The sequence below is a fragment of the Polyergus mexicanus genome, unplaced genomic scaffold, assembly GCF_030449975.1.
Source record: "Polyergus mexicanus isolate NDT 795.1 unplaced genomic scaffold, iyPolMexi1.0 SCAF_20, whole genome shotgun sequence".
NCBI classification, from domain to species: Eukaryota; Metazoa; Arthropoda; class Insecta; order Hymenoptera; family Formicidae; genus Polyergus; species Polyergus mexicanus.
In genome coordinates, this window is record NW_027223340.1 from 5581546 (window position 1) to 5603773 (window position 22228).

Below are 22228 nucleotides of genomic sequence, written 5' to 3' on the forward strand. Positions count from 1 at the left end.
AAATTCATATTTCAAGTTTGGTTATTTAATTCGGGAATATCTATATAAGATCGGTATATATACGAAAAACGAAGATTATTATCCGTAGAATAATTTGAAAAATTGATGTATTAAAACTCAAAAATAGTTTTTAAATACTTTCTAGAAATTATGACGTATATTTATGAAATTTATGTACTTGAAGAGACGTGATTTTAGCGTAGTGTAACTGCGTCATGTCGTGATCCGTCAATGGATTGCCGGTCTCCTCACTGATCTCGAATCGGGCATAGAACTTGAGCATTTCCAGAAGCTGCAATTAAAAGTAAAGGTGATTGTTTTTTTGGTGGAAGTGGCATTTATTGTTACGAGCGTTACATATAGTCTTTTGTTCATAGAGAAACGCCATTGGCTGCGATTGATGCGTGCATCGATAAAATCAGAATCAACAGAGTAATTGCATTTAAAATCGTGTTTCCACGTCACAGCCGACGAGAGAACCACTCGCAGGTATGTTAATCGTTCTTCTTGACGGACGAGATTCTCCTTCCTCTTTCAGCGATGTATCTAGCGGAGAAGTTCGAGATTCGTCTGTCAAAGAGTCTACATTTATTCTCTACGTTTCATTCATTGAAGGCTTATTTTCTGAATCATTTTCGATACATATTTGTAAAAAATCGAGATGATATATTAATGTGTTCAAAACTTCCTATTTTTTGAGAATATGTATTTAAAACAATTTGATGTAAAGATATACTTGATGATTGTAATATAATTTTCATCAATAATCATTCTCTCTTAACGGAAATTGGTTAAATTAATCGGCGAAGTAAGAATAGACAATTATTATGGCTTGTAACTCATTTGTATGTTCAATCAAGCAACTCTTCAAACGCGATTAGCTGACTGACGTTTGAAGGCAACATAGTAGTGAACATTAATGATATAGCAATTAGTAATCAGAACGTCCTATCATCGATATTTTAATTTTTAGATATATAAAAAAAATATACCGCATAACGGTACACTCTTGTCTAATATACATACTTCTTCGCCGCATTCCTATATTCATGCGACGTAACGTTCGTAAAGCAATACGGTAATGTGCGATATATTCGTTCTTTACCTGTCGATAGAGACAGTTCTCTTTTTTTTTTCCTTTTATAGATGTCTATCTTTTTGAAGAACGCATGTGCTACCCCTTCTTCTCCCTAGTTTCACGACTACGTCGCATCCCTATTTGACGTAACGGCGCTTTAAAAGTCTACGAAGAAATCTGATGACAATCTGGCGAACCGGTCTTTCTGACCATTATTTCTACATGAAGTTGAATGAGACGCTAGACAGGACGAGAAGAAAAAATGCACGATGCTCAACCGTACAGCACGGACCTCGTTCAAACGCAAAAAAGTGGGAGTAGATATCTCTGGTCGCGCAGTCCGCGTTGCCGGCAGACTCCGGTGAACAGTTCGTCGTCGCGTTCAGTTCCACTCGTAGCGCAAGTGCGTGAGTGCGTCTCATTGAGCTCGCCACTCCAATGCGCTTATCGGGGTTCGATCGTATCAACCGTATAAAACACGATCGATTTCTCCGTAAAGACTCGCACGAGGACTTTTCTCGCGATTTTGATAACGTTCCAGATCGCTTTACACAAAGCGTTTTTCCTCTTGACCGTCTTGTCAGTTTCCGGAATTTTTAAATTGAAAATCAAGACCGATTGATAAAAGGATCGATAAGGTCGTCGTAGCGTTCTCGCTCTTTATTCGAGCGTCAGCTGTCGTGTGGCTTTGGAAAGGAGAGAAGAAAACGCGCCGACCGAAGAAGGCGATCGTAACACACATCGCGTTCTTTGTCATTGTCCAATCGCCGAAGAATTTCCCAAAGAAATTGCAGAAAGCAGCATCGTCCTTCTGGTGGCGAACGCCAGAGCGATCCGGGACAGTCCGTTGACCTCGATCGAGCGTGGTATTTTTTTCCCAGAGAGGGCGAGACTCTTCGAAATTTGTATCGTTGGACCCTCTCAGCTTCCCCTAACTCGACTACCTTGGCGAGAAACAGGCTTGCTCCCTACAATAAGGAACGAAGAGATGCGGTAGAGAGCGAGAGGCAATGTCGTTTGACGCGAGTTACAACAGGCAGCTTGGCGCATCGTCGATCAGAGGTGCGTAAACTTCCTTACACGTTTGCGTGTAACGTTTCTTCCTCGTCTTTGTGTCCTTTGTTTTTCGTTTCTACATTTATTCGTGCGACTGACGTATCCTTGTTTCTGTAGAAACCTTCAACTTTCCGTTCCTGCCAATATTATTTAACTAAAAACATAACAATAATGATTGTTGAATTAATAAAATTATCATTAATCGGCAAAATTAGCCAGCTTTTCATATTTTCCAATTCTACCTCCCAAGATTCGACTTAACTGAAAATTTTTTTGCGTGAAAAAAAAAATGCACCTTGCGTCAATCAACAGAATTCCAATAATATTATGACGTACCGTTGTAAAGTCCATCTTTTATATCAATCTTGAAATATTATGACTCTGTCACGTAAAAATATCAGTGAAAATAATGGCAATATTCAGAAATTATATCCGCGTTATAAGCTATGATTAATAATATTTATTGCTTCTTGGTCATATTTTTTTTATTTCATAAATGCGCTTCGATTTGTCGTAATTTTTATTCACGACGTATGCATGAGAGAATTACTTCATTAATGTGAAGCGTAATTCATAGGTATTTTATGCGATGTAAATTTTGTTCAAACATAATTGTAGTTGTTTGTGTAGACATGTAGATATATGTTGGGAATAGAACACTCTGCTGATAATTAATTGACTTATCAATGATCAAAGCAAGCGGTTGGATTAATGTTATACAACGACTTCGATTCACGTATTGAAAGTAAGAAAATTCACAAACATCTGTAAAAATCTTTCATCGACAATATTTCCTCGACAAGGAAGACGTTATATTGAAGAAGATTATTGCTAGATAACTTGCAGTGTAAATATCAACGAATACATTATATATAGTGCGCGTTTCTCGGGATAAACAATATTTCATTGTCCGTTCGGGAAACTTAAATCCTATAAAAGTCGTTGAAAAACAGCGGATACTGCAAATCGGTAGAAGAAATTGCAACCAAAGTCTACAAATAAACGATAAGATTTATGTCTTATCGTAATTTCTCATAAAAACCTTATTTAATAAAAAGATACAGAGCGCATTAAGCAAGCATCTTTGAGATTATCAATAGAGAACGCTTTCCGTTCATTCGTTTCTGCTAAAATGAGATATTTCAAGCACACGAAGCGGTCTCGTTACTCATTTTCGTTCCGTTTCGATTATCTTCTTTTTCTCAACACATGTTGAGAACGCGCTAATCATGAAACGTCAATGCTTTTTATGTTTTTACCCTATATAAATTATATATACGTATCGTATACAAATAGCTTATCGTATCAAGTTTACGTGACGATCAATACTGAATGAATTTTTTTTACAACGCTCTTTGTTTTTCTTCGTACCGATAAACGATGTAAATAACACGTGTGACACGAAAACAATGCGTTTATTTCGTTCAATCATTATACGCATTATTAAACACAAATTGCGCTTAATTAAACGTGGACCGCATTTACATCTGCGTTAATGAAGTCCTCATCGTATAAGTAGCCAAGTATCCAAGGTGGCGAGTGTGTTCGTACGAGATTCACGATTAATCGCGCGATATAAATATTAAAAATTTTTATTTCAACATACCGAGAAAAACTTCCTAGAAATTATACGAAACTATGATTATGCAAAATCCCGACGTTTAATTATGATTATCGCGTTCAATTACTGCGACGAAATACCGGTAAAACACAATCTATAGACTTTGTTAATAGCTTATGATATCAGCTATCACGTTCTCGAAGTTTGCAATTTTGATGTTTTACGCAGTGACGGGATAATTACAACACTCGGATCAAAAAATTGACCCAGAAAACTCGGATAGAGCGAGAGAGAGAGAGAGAGAGAGAAAGGAAGAGAGAGGAAAGCGTATGTAACGATACTTGTATTGTAAAAAATAATATTATCCGCCAAGATTGCAACAAACCGATATCATTTTAAATGAGAGATGCAAAAAAAAAAATGAGACGTTTACTTTAACTGATAATAATAATAGCAATAAATCTCGCTGGGATAGTGTTAAAAAAATAAATAGAAAGGACACGCGACTGTTCTCAAAAAAACATATGTATCGCGTACGTATGTGGTTAATTAAAATAATATAATCTTTACTTATCTCATACAACTGCAAACAATTTTAATACAACAAATCGAATTCCTTTAACGTCTTAAACGAGCGTTGCAATTTTTATGACACGCGAAAATGTGGCGCTGCAATTTTTATAAGATAAATTAACCGCGGCACATCTCAGCATTTGCTTCTCGCTTCTTGCATTTTGCGTTGCTAAAAAAAGAAGACATCCAACAATTCGAAGCAAAAATACGATCTCGTGCCAACGGTACAGCGGATGGACCGAGGATCTGCACACGCACGTATATATCTGGTGCACATGCACGCGTGTATGCAATCTGGTTTAGCGTCTCTAATGAAGTGTTAGCGTACAGTTAACAGAGAGAGTGTGTGTGTGTGTGTGTGTGTGTGTGTCATATCCCTTCTTCTTTCATAACGATTATTTCATATCGCGCATCTGCCATTAAGCGCTAAACTGGGTTACCATCCCTATTACGTTTCTTATTGCGAATTGCGTTCTTTAGATCGACGCATTCATTTCTCATTTCTCGCAGAGAAGGAGAATCACGACATTCGCAAATGAAGCTGCATTACATAAATACATATGCGATACATACGCGATCCGTTTTATTATTTTCTCGTTGCAAATCTCTATCACTCGTATCTCCGGACTCTGATACACTCGCGCGATAACGCCGAGCCTAATATCGCCGACGATAGAAAAAAAAAAAAATAATAATAATAAAAATATTCGGTATCAGTCCGAACCTTGCGTGACGCACGCGAAAATTCTGCAACAACCGCTTTTGCTAATATGCTAGACGTAACATAGAAACGACGAGATCGTTTTATCATTCGTTACATTATATATATATCATTAAAAGACTTCAACATTTTATTATTTTAATGTTCAATATATCTTATCGTAACTCTTTAACTTCATATTATATTTAAATGAAATATCGTATACAAGAAAAATAAATATTTTAAAAATGGAAATATTATAAAATTTAAAATAAATATTAAAAAAAAAAAGGATATATTATAAATCAAATTTAAAAAAAAAATCACTTCAAGATTATTACAATAATCTTTCCGAGAAAAAAGTTACATTTGCGCGACGAGACCCGATTAATACGAAAAAATAATTCCTTATCAGTTTCCGCGTTTATAAACAATTTCTAGCGGATAAGACACGGCTGTACTATATCAAGCTAAATCTTCCCGGGCGTGTCCCTTGGCAAGAAACGGCGTATTAAATACGACGCCGTTCATCGAGAGATACGATGCTTTTCAGGTTTCCTCTGGTTGCCGTGGCTTTGGCTGCTCGCGAGCACAATCTCCCCGAGCCTGTCCATTGACGTATCCTGTTGCCCCGAAGGCACGGTATGGCATTACTCGACCAACTGTTCGGACGGCACGAAGATTCGTCTACAATGCCCGAACAACACTTTCCTGATCGATCCCGAGCAAAACGAGCGCGATAACTTCACCATCATCTACGAGAACGATACCGCCTGGCTACTGCCGGACGTGAACCACGAGAGAATCCCGGCTGACAGGTAAGGTCATCCCGCAACTTCCGTCCGGAAGTTATCACACGTGTAATCGTGCCGGGAAATACTCATTTCTCGCGCATTCATTCGAGAAAAAAAGAGAAAGAAACTTGCAGTTGTAAGCACCGGAATGTTAAGAAATATAAGGAAAATCCTGATGTTCGCATGATATCCTATTATTACGACGTGCGATTGATGGTTAATTAATATTCGCTTACAGAATCTTTCGTAATGGATCATCGATAAATCCGTGATCGATAGACGGTGGTATTTTTATCACTAATCAATTTCTTCATAATTTTTTTTTTTTTTTTTATTCAGTTTTTGCATAGCCAAATCAGCGCGGAGCGGCGGCGAGATCGCTCTCGCGTGCTTTGATGAGGATCTGTTAATCGATATGTGGATAATATGGAAGAGCACACTCATCTGCATCGCCACCATTATCTCCGCTATTTTCCTGATCGCCACCCTGGCGGTTTATGTTATATTGCCGGAATTGCGAGAGCTCCAGGACAAGGCGATGATGGCCGTCGTCACCACTCTGGCAGTCAGTTACACTGTCCTTTCCATTCAGCACGTGCGACCGATGATAATCGAGGATGATTACACCGTTTGCGTATCTTTCGGTACATATACATATAATTATACATTATAAAATTAAGCAGAGAGAGAGCTGATAAATATAAGAAAACTCTTGTTGCCGAGTATATAATCGGATATATAATCATTAAATTTTCTCGCATCTCTTTTCAATGTCTCATCAATATCCAACTTATATCTTTACACATTTGTTTTAGGATTCATACTGTATTTTTCCTTCATGTCCGCGTTTTTCTGGCTGAACATCGTGGCCTTCAACGTGTGGCGTACTGTGTGGTAAGTGACACAAATAAATTCCGTGAATGAAGATTTGAAATTCCGCGTTTATCTTCAAAATTTAATTATCCGCGTAGGTTTAGAAACTTCAGGATCAAAGACCAATCGCTCTACTACGCTTATTGCATTTGGGGATGGGGCGGTCCGGCGTTTTTGCTAATCACCACGTTGACGATGCACTATAGGCAGGGACATCATTTGAAACCTGGCTTCGGCGATTACAATTGCTGGTTCGGCGGTAAGTTATACAGAAGTAATCCTCCGTTCTCTTCAACAACAGAAATCGATTATAGACTACACACGGAACGTACAAATTTTGCAGGAACCGAACAAACGTGGGCGTACTTTTACGGGCTGATCGCTATTTTGTTAATGTTAAACATAATCTACCTCGGGCTGACTAGCTGGTGTTTGTGGCATCAATATCGCGATTACACGGGAAGCAATCTGCGAGTCTTGCGATTCAAGTGTCTATTGTACTTTAAACTGGTGCTCATCACGGGTATCACTTGGATCTTCGAGCTATTGTCGTTCGCCATCGATACGAACATAGAATTTTGGTAAGCAATCTTTAAAATATTCTATCCCGACATCTATCAATATATAGATCAATTATTAAATAAGATAATCGGATGTTCTCGTTAGGATACTGACGGATCTGTTGAACGGTCTTCAAGGATTCATCATATTTCTACTGCTGGTCGTGATGCGAAAAAGGGTGCGGAAGCTGTTGGCGAAGAAGCGACCATGCGGTATCGATTTCCCAAAATCCTGGGCGGCCTATGAGAACGAGGAATGCGAAGAAATACTTCCCGAGGAAGTCGAATTGTCTCAACAGGAATAAGACACATTTTTACGTTCTTTCCTACCCTCCCAAAATATATTTCCCAGGATCATTATCATACACGCGGATGTAGATGTAAGAAATATCATTTAACAGAAAAGACAATCTCGAATTATCTGTATATTATCCGACGAGTTAAGCATAGATAACATGACCGTTGTCGTGCTTTAAAATGCATACGATTTTAAAGATAGCTTATATTTGTAAACGCATTTTATCCTCTGTATGAATATTCCCGTTATGTATATTAATATCGCGTTAGATGATAAATTATATCTCCACTATGTTCATCTGTTATCAGTCTCGTCGATTAAGATTCGCGAAATCAATGTTACTTCGTATCTCTTATTAGTCTACACACATTACCTATTCTTGTAATATATATTCTCAAAAAAGACACGATATATTTGGCTGATAACGGATTAAACAATAAATATCGTATGTTTCCACGTAAATTATCAATTATTGTGAATTATTGTGCTTTCTTTTTACGATTAGCGTAGCCGAATATATTATTATTAAATAATGTACAAGAATCTCCGTAAATATTAATTATATAGATTTATTGGACTAAATCGCTGTGTGTGCGTGGAGGAAAAATTAAAAATATATTGAAGATTACAATTATTCATCGATGGGTAATATCATTTAATTCGCGCTCATGATTCAGTTTCTCATTCGTAGAAACGTGACGACGACGAGTCATTCGCGTCACCGCACGAGTCTCTACGATTTCCCGCGAAAAAAAAAAAAAAAAAAAAATCACGTAAATCCGATTCATTCACGAGAATGATTTTTACTCCACTTCTATCTATCGACCGTTATAAACCCTCACATCTCGTTACGTACTATGCAAATTTTTAGAGACACGCCAAAATCTTCGCATACGGTAAATAAATTACGTAAGAGAATTCGCCGTGAATTCGATTATCTCTCCGAAACATCTGGTATAACAAGTATTGAGAAATAATTTACCGTACAAAGGTCGTTTGTACCTCTGAATTTGAAGGCTATTTGACGCTTTCACAAAGAAACAATGTACATGTGATACGTGCTCCCTAGTTCCAGTATGTATCTTTCTCGATAAAATCCGATCCACTCAATGCGTGTATGTGTATATGTATGACATAAGTTTAGAAAACAGATTCGTATAAAAATTATCGCCACGAGCAGATATCGAGTATTGTAAACACACGCCGCATCTGTCCTACTTTCATTGATTTCACGTGTAATTTGTAACACGTCATCCCATAATTCGATATATATTGTTGCGAGTTACGCAGGATACTAGAGGGACCAATTAATGGACCAATCTTTACTTATACACTAATCTGAATCCCGAAATCCATTTCCGAATCCTCGACGAAAATGTCAAGGATATTTTATGAAGGCTTATAACATCAAAATTATAGGTCCCCGTCGACAGTTTTCTTTTTCTTTTTAAATAGAAAAATTGATCGAAAATTCCATCCGAGAAAAAATGGATATAAGATTATATATGGCCATATATATAATCTTATATAATTACATAAATCTATTTTTTCTCGGGCATGAATAAGAGGTGATCCACAAGTTCGGATTATCCCTTCGGATTATACCATTATCATGTTGCATCTTGTATATAAAGTGACATGAACGACGACGCAGTATCCAGATGTAACAAACTCGATTACATTTCGTCATTGGTACTGACAAGCTTCTCATGATACTGATGCGGATAGATAGTAGGTCACGATTGCATGACGCGGACGAAATTTGTTAAGCAAATCGGATCGTCTCGTGACAATCGATAGAATTGGATGCGACGAGTATGTATAAATCACGTTCGATGCTCGCACACAAGATGGTACGCGAAATTCTTACAGATATTTGCAAGCATGCAAGTATGTATATTTCATGAACAATTATTCGTTAATATTATTCACACAAATCACGAGAAACATCGCTATGCAAATAAAGTTTTTCTTATTAAGAACACAGAATCTTTCATAAACAAGTCTCTTCGCAAACAAGTCAAGTATTTTGTTAGTATCTAATATGCTGATTCCTGTTGTTATGCGGAAATAGAGATATGCATTATAATGAGGGAATCTCACTCTATGGGTTTTTTTTTTTTCTTTTCATTTGCTCGTATAATAATATCAAGATGACTTAATAATATGTAAAATAACGTAATCGAACGATCGTTTGAATAGAGATGAAAAGATCAAGAGTATAGAGAGTATAATAGAAACGAAGGAAGAAAGAGACGATCGATAGACATGTAAATGTTATGTATATATTGTATGCTATATTGTTTCTTCACATGTATGACTTGTATGGATATATTATACATACTATGTCATGATCGATAGCAATATAATAATTGATTAGACATAAAAATTAATCCATGACAATCCCGGAACTTTATCGCAGCTGCGTTAATAAGATGTACCGTTAAACATATTAGAAGCGATGGGAGATACTGCAAGGATTTTTACATATTCCTCTTACAATCAGTTGTCTTCGGTACAAGAAGAAATTAGATGTGAGAATAGAACCCGGGGTTTTTATCCGACTAATCTGTTTGGGGGCCAACTCACGTTGTATAAAAAAAGATATTAAAAATACAAACACGATTATTATTGATCATACTTTAAATATCTATATACAATGACTCGATTGTATTCAGATACGAAAGAGAGATGATACACGATTGTCATGTATAATGCATTGTCAGTGTAAATAGAACAGCTCGTATGCTAACATATATTGCATGTCTTGAAAGGGAGTGGCTGTAAAAAAAAATATATTCAGAAGAGGAGAAGAGCCGCCACAAATTATCGCGGTTCGACGATCCGGAAAGATGTCCGGGATCCAACTATCTGTCCTCGGGAATTTTTTTTTTTTTTTTAAATACATTCTAAGATCAGTTTCAAAGAATTTCAGAGAAAAATTGTTCACTTATTTTTCAAGACTTTACAGCTGTAATATACTCGACAGCGATTCAGTGTTTTCTCAGAGTACGTGACAAGACGAGCACGTGCTGTATTTACGCACGCCTTTGCGGTCTAAAGTTAACGCGCGCGTTCATCGAAGTAGCGGATGAGTAATACGAACACATAAAGATAAGAAAAAAGAGAAAGAAAACAGAAAAAATTATATAGAATTTTATGAAGAACTGTACGTAAATACCGCGAACTCATATTACGTATGTTAATTCTCATGATATTTATAGAAAAAATATTATCGTCGTAAAAAATATTACCACTTTTGCAATCTCGTTTTGTCTACCCGTTCCACGCACGTTGTGACATTTTAATAAATAAAATATATACGTGCGAGGGAATCATCTTTGCGATTATACATTCATATAATATCGGAGTTTGTTGAAAAATAATGATAAGTTTGATCGGAATAATTACACAAGATGAAAATTGCTACGTTTAAAAAAAAAAAAAGGTCTTAAATATTTTTTTGTATCTGTGCGAGAAATTGTATATACTCGAAGAAAATATTAGATTAAAAAATGTTCATTCGTTTCTTATATATCGATAAATAAGAAAATAAATTAAGTATTCTTGTGATTGAGTTAGATATAATTTAGTTTCCATGTCATTCATTTATTGTTATCGTTATCGTACATCGTATATTGATAATTCTTCGACATTTCATCAAAGTTTCGAATTATCAATATTGTCCCGTGATAAATAATGTTTATTTAATCTTTAATCACATTGGCGCATTGTAAAATTATTATATTAATATCAAAGGCCATATATTGTATATGCATGTGTGTGTATAAAAGAATATCTCATTAGTTTTAAAACTACTCCTACATTAATACTCAATGTACATTATACAATAAATTTTACGATAGTATTTTAAATTTGTTTATAAAAAAATTATTATAAAAATTTTATTCCCTGTAGCAGTATATTTAAGAATAAAGAATGCATGATGAGAGAAACGAACGCAGAGAGACACGTGTGAGCGCAGCACCGACGCGTGCTATTGTGTCTTCGGAGCCGCAGCTCCGCCGCAAAGGCTCGCTCGAGGTCGTCGAGGGGTACCGGGAGGGGATCAGGGGGCCCCCGATCAGCCCCGACACGATAGAGAATGGGAATGTCATGGCGGCGGACGCTGGCAGGGGTAGATAGGTAGGTAGGTAGGTAGGTAGGTAGGTAGGTAGATAACGGCGGGAGGCATTGGCGACGTATGGCCAGGTATGGCGAAGCGAGTATGATACACCTCGCGATGAGTTGACAATGAGTGAATCACACATGGACGGTTCGCGAAATACAATCGAGTGAACGGCCACGGAGACTTGGTGAAATTTCCTTCAAGAAGATAGGAGAAAGCGAGCACACGAATGCGAACGTAAAGAGAAAGAGCTGCGTGCGCGCGCGCGTGTTTCGGCGTCATGTATCCGAAGAGCGTGCTACTGTTGCTTGTCGTCGATTGTGGTATCTCAGGATTGAGGAACGCGTTCGCCGATGCCGAGACGCGACCCGCTGAAAGCGGCCAGATAAACGGTGCTGATACGATTTCGGTGAACATCGGTAAGTGTTGCGAGCCTGAGGAGCTGCTGCTCGATGACCGATGCACGCCGTTGACGGAGGTCAACGAGACCAAGTGGCGACCGGAATTCGTGACGGAATCGCGAGACGCGGCAATTGGGAGATCGAGATTCGTCGCACCAAAATACGAACTGAAGATCGGACGGCCCGGGTGTAATCCCGACGAGCATCAATGGCACGTGTACTATTATCCGTCCGGGCCGGATCGCCTGGCGATTCTGCCGACCGGTGTGCTACGTCACTACATCATCGATTTAACCAAAGCTGCGGACGAAAACAGAGGCGTCTACGGCGCCGTGATGCCGAATCTCGACAGCGACGATGATGACGATGACGAACGTGCGACCATACACTACGACTATCCGTTCGGACATTATTGCGCTGACAAGGCGGTGCTCAGCGATGATAAGCTGGTGGCGACGTACGCCATGCTCTGCGTGCCGGACATCGCCATGCGTTGGACCGACACCAATTACCTGATGAGGCATGCAATCGATCCCGCTTTCCACGCCGTGTCAATGGCTTGTTATCTAATCGTCGCGGTGGTTTACTTTGTGCTGCCGCAGTTGCGCGACCTCGTTGGCAACATCATCACCAGTATGACTCTCTGCCTCGTGGTCAATCAGTGCGCCTCCACCGTCAGGATATTCACAGAGTTTGGCAATCACATCAGCTTCATGATCGCCGGTAGGTTTTTTTTTTACTTATTATTAGGCGCGAAAGCGCGAATCATTTTTTTCACACGCGTCTGTGTGTACAACTTCTTGAACTATGTCTTGTTTAAGGAGATGCGAACAATTCTCAGAAATCATTTCTCGGTGTAATCCAACGTGTCAAAGCATATTCAATGTCCCAGCATTGCTGTGACACACTGCTTTAATGATAGATTTTTTTTCAAGCATCAATTATACAGCGAAATTTGCGGTCATATCCTTTTCAAGTCCATTAATATTGTTTACAAGACACGTAAAGTCAAGCGCTGCGAAAGAGAGTCGAATGAGTCACGATTCAACGTGCTCGCAACGGAAGGATTAATTAATAAGCGCGACCGCTCATAAACGGTCTTTTGCTCCGAAAGTAAAATTACCAGACAAATTGCCGGACTGAAAATGTACACTAAAATATCTCATTTCCGTCCATTTCTTTTTTCAGACACTGTCATGTATGTTTCCCTCATGGCTGCCTTCTTCTGGCTCAGCGCCCTGGGCTACTACGTGTGGAATACATTCAGGTCACGCAACGTTTTCCTGAGGGTGACCGATGGTAGGAAGTACTGCTACTACTCGTCGTGGGTCTGGTGTCTGACGATCTGTATAGCCAGTACTGCGATCTTTGCGCACTTCGCCCTCGAGACAAATAAGCCCACCGTAGGCGGCACGACCTATCCCGCCCAGGAGACCGTGGGCTGGCTCGGGATCTCCGTGATGTTCATGTGTATCGCCTTTACCATCGTGATCGATCTCTGCTTTGTATTGACGACCGCCAACAGGATCAAACGGATGAGCACGTACGGCCGAATTCATCACAAAATGAAATACAGTTTCCGCATGTTCGTTCTTCTATACGCGATCCTGAGCACCGGCTGGTTCTCGCTGCTACTTTCACGGCTCAAATTCGATGCTCTGATATACTGCCATATCATCGTGAACCTGCTGCAGGCATTATTCGTATTCTATGTATGCGTGTTCGGTCAGCGCAGAGTCACGTTCCTACTCGGAAAAACGTGCAACTGTTGCAATCCTGGAGACAACACCGAGGGTCTCGATTGGGGCGAGGAAATGACAGCCATCAACGCGGGTTATTAACGCGGCATTTATCTTTTATAGATTACGATCTGTGACGCGTAATCCTGATCGGAATCGTAATCAAGCAATAATCGTTTAAATCGTGAACTTGCGCGCATGGCCATAAGTGAGGTATACAAAAAATACCGGAGATTTATGTACGAGATGAGAAACATTCTATACAGTCGCCAAAGTATATATTCGAGAATTGACGATATATATATATATTCTTCGTACGAGATCAAAAACTTGCCTTTAGATTTATCTTAAAAAGTCATAGCTCTTTTTTTCATAAACGTATACTTTTCACGTAATTTTTGTTATATTTATATTTATATTATTACATATATATTACGCATAAATACATGCATATATATATATATATATATATATATATATATATATATGCAATATATAATATATATGCACATATATAAATATATATGCATATGTATTAAAACCAAAAGAAATATTCCTTATGGAATTCCTTATGTAAAAAATGCGTGAATATGTATTTTATATTTAAAAAAAGAAAAAGTATTATGCATATAGTAACGTTATTATATAAAAGTAAACGTAAAATGTGCAAAAAGATATATAAAAAAAAGAAATTGAGAAAGATAAAATGTATTGGCAGCAATATATTGTAAATAATTATGCAAAAATTAGGGTAATCGGATCAATATAGAAGTAGAGGACAAACAAAGCATGAAAAGTTGTTGAATCTCACATACATTAAAGAGAATCTTAGAAATTTAAAAAATTTTTAGAAAGTTACATATGTGAAATATATAATCAATTAAAATGTTTGAATTGATAAGCAAATGACACGGCACTGGTAAAATTGTGTATCTGATATTTCATGTTTGATGATTTGATGTGCCTTAAATGAAATCAATTTCTTGCCTTATAAAAATGTATGCGAGACGTTTTTTTGATACTTCACAATTTTAACACATCTAATATCTTGTATGTATCAATGTTTATAGCATATTATGTCATCATAAATATACCGATAGGTTCTACATATAAAATCGATTATATTGTGCATTATCAATTGCTGTATTTAATTAACAAACAAATCTGTTATGCAAATGTGTTGCACAATATAGTTAATTATATGTTACTGAGCCTTAAATGATCTTATAGTTTTAATCGTATTTGCATAGTATTTATATCTATATAGTATATATGTGTGTGTATATATATAAAATTCGATTTTTGTACGAGAAAGATAAGATTAAATTCGATAAATGAATCCGAATCGATATCCTGGATTAAATTATTTGACACATTTTGTCTATAATATACTTTTGTGTGAAGACTTACCTGTCCAAATAAACTTCCCTCTAGACGATGTAATAAATTAGATAACTGGCAACGCACGACTAGATGATTGTCATCCATGACAGTATTGAAGAAACGTCTGGTGGGAAGTAAAGCCTCAAGATCGATGATTAATTCCAAAAATCTTTCGCAGTATCGCACTTTGTCCGAAAGTACAGGTCCTGTCAAGAATATTTATATTGTTGGAGCTAAATTATTTTATATACTTGACATTATTTTTAATAAGATCCATAGAAATTAACTTCTTTTAAATAAGACAAGTAAAATTTAATTTTTTGCACAAGACATAAAGATATGTACCTTCTGCGGGAATTGTCTCCAATATTGTCATGAATTTTATCATGAGCTTATGCAAGAATCTGCGTTCCCACTCAAGTTTCTCCTTTTGCTCTGGATTATCCTTCTTTCTTATAACTTTCCAATATTTCCTCCATTTTGGATACTTTCTAAATTCGAGTTCTCTTCTACCGTGTTGCAAGGAAATCCACATAGACAGAGATACCAATCTTTTGACTTCCTCTCTAACTAATAATATCTCCATAGAATTAAAACAATGATTTAAAAATACTATCAATGCCGTCTGTTCTTTTAAATCAAAATCCATTATGCTTTCTTCTAAGCATGCTTCGAGAACTTTTTGAAAGAATCCAGGAAAGTGTGTTGAATTTTTTTCAAATGCCTCCCAAACTTGTACTCGCTCTCTGAACTTCTCATTCACCATGACAACAATGGACATGGTGTGCGCTCGCGTTGCATTTTCCGCGTTGTAATTTGGCCAAAGAAAATTCTCCAGATACTGACTGAACTCCAACATCATGATTCTTCGAATGGAGAACTTGGACGCGCATATCTCTTGTATGTAAATATCTTCAACTATCTGAGGTTTGAATGGTAGATGCGTATCTGTAGTGTGTGGCGCCCAATACTTATTCGCAAGCTGCACAGAATAATAATGTAACGGTGAGATAATATACGAAGACGCAACAAAAACACGAAACAAAATTTTGCCTAATTACAAGATTCATATTATCATTGCTTGTAATGTTCAGTAAAATAATAATCGATAAAAGCTACCTGGGTGATCCTGTCCGCATTGATTTGTTCTACAGTCGGAGCAGGATTATTGCTCTTGATAGGCGGTGCGTTTTGATTCTCCATCGTATTTACAAACTATAATCAATTAATTAGAATCGTACGTTAACCTCACTGGCACATGTAACACAACATACAATTGAATGCAATCAGCATGCAACCGAGACTGCGCTTGATTTAACTATTTGGCGCTACAAATGTTTGAAAGCATTTGATTGACCAATCAGAATAGAGAAATCCTTGTCCCTCTTAGGCCTTGCGCATAATAGAGAAAATATTAGGAATAGGAATAAAATATTAAATATAAGGAGGAGCAATTTGGAATTATTTTTACTTCAAACAAGGGAACGAAATGGATTAATGCATGAAATAAAAAAAAATAAAAATTAGAAATAATTAAGCCTTATCCTGATCAATCAAACGATTCGAAGCATTTATAACGCCAAGTAAAATAAAACTAAACTCACAATCAGCCACAGATATAAAATAGATTAGCTGCGATATCGGCAAGAAAAGATGGAAGGATTTAGAAATAAACGCAAAACGCAAGCGAGATGCATTGGATTTCGAATAGCGGTTGTTCGTAAAGTTAGGTTCACTTTGGTTTGTATTCGAAATCTATTCGTCGAAATCAAGTAGTTTTTGATCGACCAATCAGGATAAAGAAATATTTTATCCTGATTGGTCAGTTACACATTATCTTATCCGACGAGTAAATTTTTGAACACAATCTTATAATCTTAGGCCGATATTACATTTGTCGTACGACAAATGTAACATCGGCCTTAGGCTATGTTCCAAAACGTACTCTCCGAGAAAAATTTTACTCCGATGGTCGTTGCGAAACTTTTTTGAGCGTCTCTGATTGGTTCCAGGCTGGCCAATGAGTAAAATTTTTCTCGGAGAGGAAATTTTACACTGTTTTGGAACTTAGCCTTAATGTCCTTTTTGTAGAGTTTTGCATCAAAGTGTTTTCTTCATCTATGCAACGAGAAACAATTCTTCTATCGTTTTCCTCTCGAACTAAACGCTCCGCGATTGGGAGATCCAGGAGATCGCGATATCGCGACACGACGAGTTTCAATGGTACGATACAGACAGCCGCCGATTTGACAAACATCTCGGACGTGTTGTCATAACGAGGTTCCGGAGCACGAAAAATTTTGCGAGAGGGATATGCGCGCAACAGGACGAGCGAACCGCGATCACAGTCGCGTTCTCTGAAGGGATCTTCTATGTCGTGACAATCTGAGACAATCCGCGCTAGAAGACGACGAGGATTTCCCGTTGATATGGCCGTCGTCGAGGAGTTCGATTATTTGTGTCGTTTGTGTGCGACCAAAACCGGCATTCTGATGGGATTGCCGATTTTCGAGGCCGGTGAACAAATGCGCAACATCGACAAGAAAATAGCAGCTTGTCTGCCGGTTCAGGTATATGAAATATGACGAGCGATTGCGGGTACCGCGATATCAATGGATTAACTTTTTACTCCGATCTTGATCTTCTAAGCGTCTTATGCAAAGGTTATATTGTGACATGTAAAACGAATATATATTTATTCTTGGAAGCTTACATTTTTATTATCAGATTCCATATATTTATTAATAATAATGTCGATTGACTAATTTAAAAAAAAAACTAATATATTATAAATTTTCATAAAATACATTGTGTATTATATTATAGTTTAACAAATTTCAGGTATCATTGACAGATCAGTTACCCAAAGTGGTTTGCGAAGAATGTGCGTTTAAATTAGATCAGCTGTTTGATTTTCGTGAAAAATGCCTACATACAGAAGGAATGTTTATGGAGATGTTGAAAGAAATTAAAGAGGAAGTTGTGCATATATCAGAGCACGAGTTGGCAAGAGTGAATAATATGGGCACTGTTCGGAGAAACTTGAACAACATACAGATTAATAATGAAGATGTACAAAGTCATTCGGCTATATCTCGTGAGACTGTGGAATCTACCATGCATACAATGCAAGTAATAGATGAAATGGATTTAGCTGGTGGTGAACAAGTGGTTACTCAGGAAGAGATAGGGCAGCAAGACGCGGACATTCAAGTGGCAGGCATTGACTGTTTAGATGGCGATACCGTGAGAATGGTCGATGAACATATACGAGAAGTAATTGAAGCAATCTATGTTTATTTTTTTGTAAATTGAACATATTGGGTAATTTGTAAGTGTTTGTGGATCATCTTATATATGCATTTGTATACATGATATGATTATATTGTTGCAATTAAAAGAAACTAATTCTTGTAGAATGTGGGAAAAGCGCAAGATAATTTATATAATTTCTGATAATTTAATTAAAAATTAGATATTTGCAATTTGTCGTTTTTATGAATTTCAGTTTGTAGAGTATAAATTGTAGATTTTTTTATATTTTCTAGGTTTCAAACCATCAGATTGCAATGCATTTGGAGAGTGATATGACTGTAGTGGAAAATTTGGATGGTCATTTGAGTCAGTTAGGGATTAATTATGTTACTTCTATCAATCCCGAAGATCAAAGCCAAGAGCAGATAGTGCATTATTGCGAAAATGTAAAATATGAGGCAGGGCCAATAAAACAGGAATATCGTACATTACAAAATAGATTAACTACAGAAGATTCGCAACATGTACTTGAAAATAATGTAAGTATGCTATTTGAAACAATGTTTGGGCAACTTGTATAAAGAAAAATAATTACAATTTAGAACATGTTAGCAGAAGTAAAAATATAAAAATTACTTGATGTGACATTTGCACTTGTGATCAAAGTTTGCAATTTAAAAATTGTAATTAAGATTTGTAATTCAGGTATCTACGGATAATTTTGTCTCCTCTCATGCTGACGCAGAAGCCGAGATAGAAGAATCTTGTATGAACGAAAATGGAATTCGCGAACATGTCGATTCAGTAAACACTTTACCGTCTACAAGTCAAATAAATGACATATCTTGCGAAATAATGGTTAAATACACAAAGGAATCGAAGCACGCATTGCTAGAATCTGCGCTCAATAATCCTACCATGGACGAAACTGGTTCGCATTGGTACATGTGCCCGTTCTGCAACGAGGCAGCTTTAGAGACGACCAGTCTGGCGGCGCATTTCGAACAACATTTCTGTCACTGTTATTGCGATTTATACTTTACTAGCGTCGAGATGTTAAATTTACATAAGCAGCAGTGTATTGTATATAAAGATAAACTAGTCGATAAGAAAAAGAAAGACATACAATTGAACGTAGCGACACCGTCGCAAGAAAGAAATAGCAATCAAGAAGAACAAAAGAAGCAATCACCAACGGTGAAACGGAAATGGACCGCGAAGACATGCGACGAATGCGGCAAGCAGTACAGAACGAATTACAAACTGCAAGAACACATGCGCAAGCATACGGGCGAGAAACCGTTTCAATGTACGACATGCGAGAAGGCATTTCGCAGCAAGATCGGTCTCGCGCAACACATGGCCACGCACACGGGTCAATTCGACTACAATTGTTCCACCTGCGGCAAAGGATTCCAGTGTAAGAGCTATCTCATTGTACATCAAAGAGTGCACTCTGACGAAAAGCCATATCCATGCAATACATGCGGTCAGAATTTCAAGACGAAGCAATCATTGTTGGATCACGAGAACCGTCATCTCGGCGTGAAGCCGTACATGTGCGAAATCTGCGGCCGTGGTTTCATCACCAAGGGCCTCTGCAAGAGTCATCAAAAGATACATTCGGGCACGGACAATCGCCAATACCCGTGCGCAGTGTGTAACAAAATGTTTGTCAGCAAGAGTTATCTCAACACGCATCTACGCATTCACACGGGCGAGAAGCCGTATCTGTGCGAAGTGTGTGGAAAGGGATTCCTGACGAGAGTTGATCTCAAGGTCCATTCGACTATGCATACCGGCGAGAAGAGCTTCAAATGCGAAATATGCGGAAAGGTGTTTGCCCGACGTGCGGCGCTACGCTGTCATCGACGATCACACACGGGCGAGCGTCCTTACAGATGCGACGTGTGCAATAAAACATTCACGCAGTTCAGTCCGATGGCCATTCACAAGCGTTTGCACACTGGTGAACGGCCATACAAATGCGACGCGTGCGGCAAAGGCTTTGTGTCTAGGTCAACCATGATGTGCCACAGAAAGAAGCATCATAATACAACGATCGCCGTGCAAAAGGATGCGTCTACAAACGAGGAGGGGGAGATCAAAATCATCCTCTCGTCCGATATCGTGGTCAGAGATTCACATGACGGAATTCAAATAACGTAGATTGAAGAAGTCACAAGGCGAAGATGACATACGAATTTCGCGAGAATCGCGATAAGGTGCAAAGTTCCGGGGTGCTAAGGAAATTTCATCCGCATTTGTTACAAACTGCTTTCGTCTCACCATAGTGTATTCTCTCTACTAATGTATATTCAAAAACTTTATATAAAAATATTTTTACAAGGAACAGAGTTCTTGTGGTATATGAAAATATAATTAGAAATTAAATTGGATTATTGAGATACAACATATATGATTTTATATGTTCTCTACAACAGTATCATTCTTTAATTCTCTTTTTGAAGCAACATATTGTAATTTCAGGTAATGTAAATATAAATTTTTTTATATCAATTTTTCTGTATTGTTTTTTAATATGTTATAAAAATCTAATAATTGTTTCTCGAATAATAGGATAAACGAATGAACATAATTTGTAATTTTTGAAAGGTTATGATACAGATGAATTTAATGATATAAATTCTTTTACAAAGAATATAAGAACACATGTGTTTTATATAGAATACAAATCTAATAGTAGTCAAATTTTAGATAACCGATGATATTAATGATAAAGATTAAGACATGACTTACTTTTATGATTTGAGATTTTATGAAGAATAAGTTTGAATGTGAAAAACGGGAGTATAAAAAAGGTACATTTTCGAATACTTAATATTATATTGATATATAATATGTATATAAAATATGTAAAACGCGATTAATTTTACTTTATTCACTAATACACATAACGCATTATTTGTGTTCAACTTTTCTTAAAATTGAACATTCTTTTTTATATATTTCTGAATTTTTGTGTATCCGTCACATAAAAAAAAAAAAAAATGTTAACAGTGTTGTATAAAAGTAAGATATTTTCTTATATATACTATAACAAAGTATTATTTAAAACAAATCGAAGGCTGATGCATTTTTACAGCAAGACACTATACGATGATTACGATGCTTCTGTAACGATAACAATTTTCGAAATTTTAATGGAAGAAACTTTGAAGAGATAGATTTAACAATAAATATATGCTGCCATATTTTTATGTGTGCAGCTATATCCAAAAATATCCCAACAAATATAAATCAGCTTTCTGTGCACGGCAACACAAACTAGAAATTGTGATATATAATAAAATAATTGAATATATTATTTGTAAGATTACACACAATATGATTGTAATATTTTATTATTAACAGAAACTCTCTTGTAAGAGAAAATATAAAGAGCTTTACATCGACATATGTTTTTGTGATTGGCCACATTATTATTCCTAAGCGTGTATGTCCCATTGAAGTAGCATACAATTCTCTGTAAAACGAGATTGATTATATATTTTTGATAAGAAAAATCAAACCAGCAAGGTGTCAAAGTAGAATTGAACATGATAACTGATTTTACTAAAAATTCGTTTTATTTTGACAGTACGAAATAATGTGAATCGTAGAGCAGCCGCTTGATCCGTACTTCGGTACGTCGACTCTACCAGCAGCAATAACACGATGCACGTCTAGAAAGTATACCGGTGTATCGAAAAATGGATATAAATTTAGCATATGTATTTAGAGAGTTTTTGACATATTCTTTTTATTATCTCTTGAATATCAGAGTTGCGAACGTAGCTGTTTTATATATATATATATATATATATA

The 22228-nt window shown here is 37.0% G+C and overlaps 4 protein-coding genes across 4 annotated transcripts in view; 3 read left to right on the forward strand and 1 right to left on the reverse strand.

Annotated features, from left to right (window-relative positions):
* The window catches only part of LOC138941692 (RNA helicase aquarius), a 21962-nt gene extending 5318 nt beyond the window's left edge, over window positions 1-16644 (reverse strand). Inside the window, exons 1-4 of the mRNA XM_070311543.1 lie at window positions 16265-16644; window positions 15491-16127; window positions 15173-15351; window positions 179-292 (exon numbers count right to left, since the gene is read on the reverse strand). Of these exons, the coding sequence (XP_070167644.1) occupies window positions 179-292; window positions 15173-15351; window positions 15491-16127; window positions 16265-16348 (1014 nt within the window). The 5' untranslated portion in view covers window positions 16349-16644. The remainder of the gene's footprint in view (window positions 1-178; window positions 293-15172; window positions 15352-15490; window positions 16128-16264) is intronic.
* Window positions 1419-10800, forward strand: LOC138941697 (G-protein coupled receptor Mth2). The gene is made up of 7 exons (XM_070311548.1): window positions 1419-2140; window positions 5522-5786; window positions 6102-6406; window positions 6578-6656; window positions 6734-6894; window positions 6979-7216; window positions 7302-10800. Exons 1-7 carry the CDS (start codon window positions 2089-2091, stop codon window positions 7498-7500), a joined length of 1299 nt encoding a protein of 432 aa, XP_070167649.1. The 5' UTR covers window positions 1419-2088; the 3' UTR covers window positions 7501-10800.
* Window positions 11644-14185, forward strand: Mthl5 (G-protein coupled receptor Mth-like 5). Its single transcript, XM_070311547.1, has 2 exons — window positions 11644-12746; window positions 13212-14185. The coding sequence occupies exons 1-2, from the start codon at window positions 11903-11905 to the stop codon at window positions 13862-13864; spliced, it is 1497 nt and encodes a 498-aa protein (XP_070167648.1). The 5' UTR covers window positions 11644-11902; the 3' UTR covers window positions 13865-14185.
* Window positions 16645-17279: 635 nt separating the features above from the next.
* Window positions 17280-22213, forward strand: LOC138941875 (zinc finger protein 260). Its single transcript, XM_070311807.1, has 4 exons — window positions 17280-17715; window positions 17987-18421; window positions 18694-18939; window positions 19106-22213. Exons 1-4 carry the CDS (start codon window positions 17575-17577, stop codon window positions 20567-20569), a joined length of 2286 nt encoding a protein of 761 aa, XP_070167908.1. The 5' UTR covers window positions 17280-17574; the 3' UTR covers window positions 20570-22213.
* Window positions 22214-22228: the final 15 nt, after the last annotated feature.

Coding starts and splice junctions, on each gene's coding strand:
- Mthl5 (XM_070311547.1), top strand. CDS start 11,903: ATGTATCCGAAGAGCGTGCTACTGTTGCTTGTCGTCGATTGTGGTATC. Junction 12,747..13,211: donor CATCAGCTTCATGATCGCCG/GTAGGTTTTTTT, acceptor TTCTTTTTTCAG/ACACTGTCATGTATGTTTCC.
- LOC138941697 (XM_070311548.1), top strand. CDS start 2,089: ATGTCGTTTGACGCGAGTTACAACAGGCAGCTTGGCGCATCGTCGATC. Junction 6,407..6,577: donor CACCGTTTGCGTATCTTTCG/GTACATATACAT, acceptor CATTTGTTTTAG/GATTCATACTGTATTTTTCC. Junction 7,217..7,301: donor GATACGAACATAGAATTTTG/GTAAGCAATCTT, acceptor TGTTCTCGTTAG/GATACTGACGGATCTGTTGA.
- LOC138941875 (XM_070311807.1), top strand. CDS start 17,575: ATGGCCGTCGTCGAGGAGTTCGATTATTTGTGTCGTTTGTGTGCGACC. Junction 18,422..18,693: donor TCGATGAACATATACGAGAA/GTAATTGAAGCA, acceptor TATATTTTCTAG/GTTTCAAACCATCAGATTGC. Junction 18,940..19,105: donor AACATGTACTTGAAAATAAT/GTAAGTATGCTA, acceptor TTTGTAATTCAG/GTATCTACGGATAATTTTGT.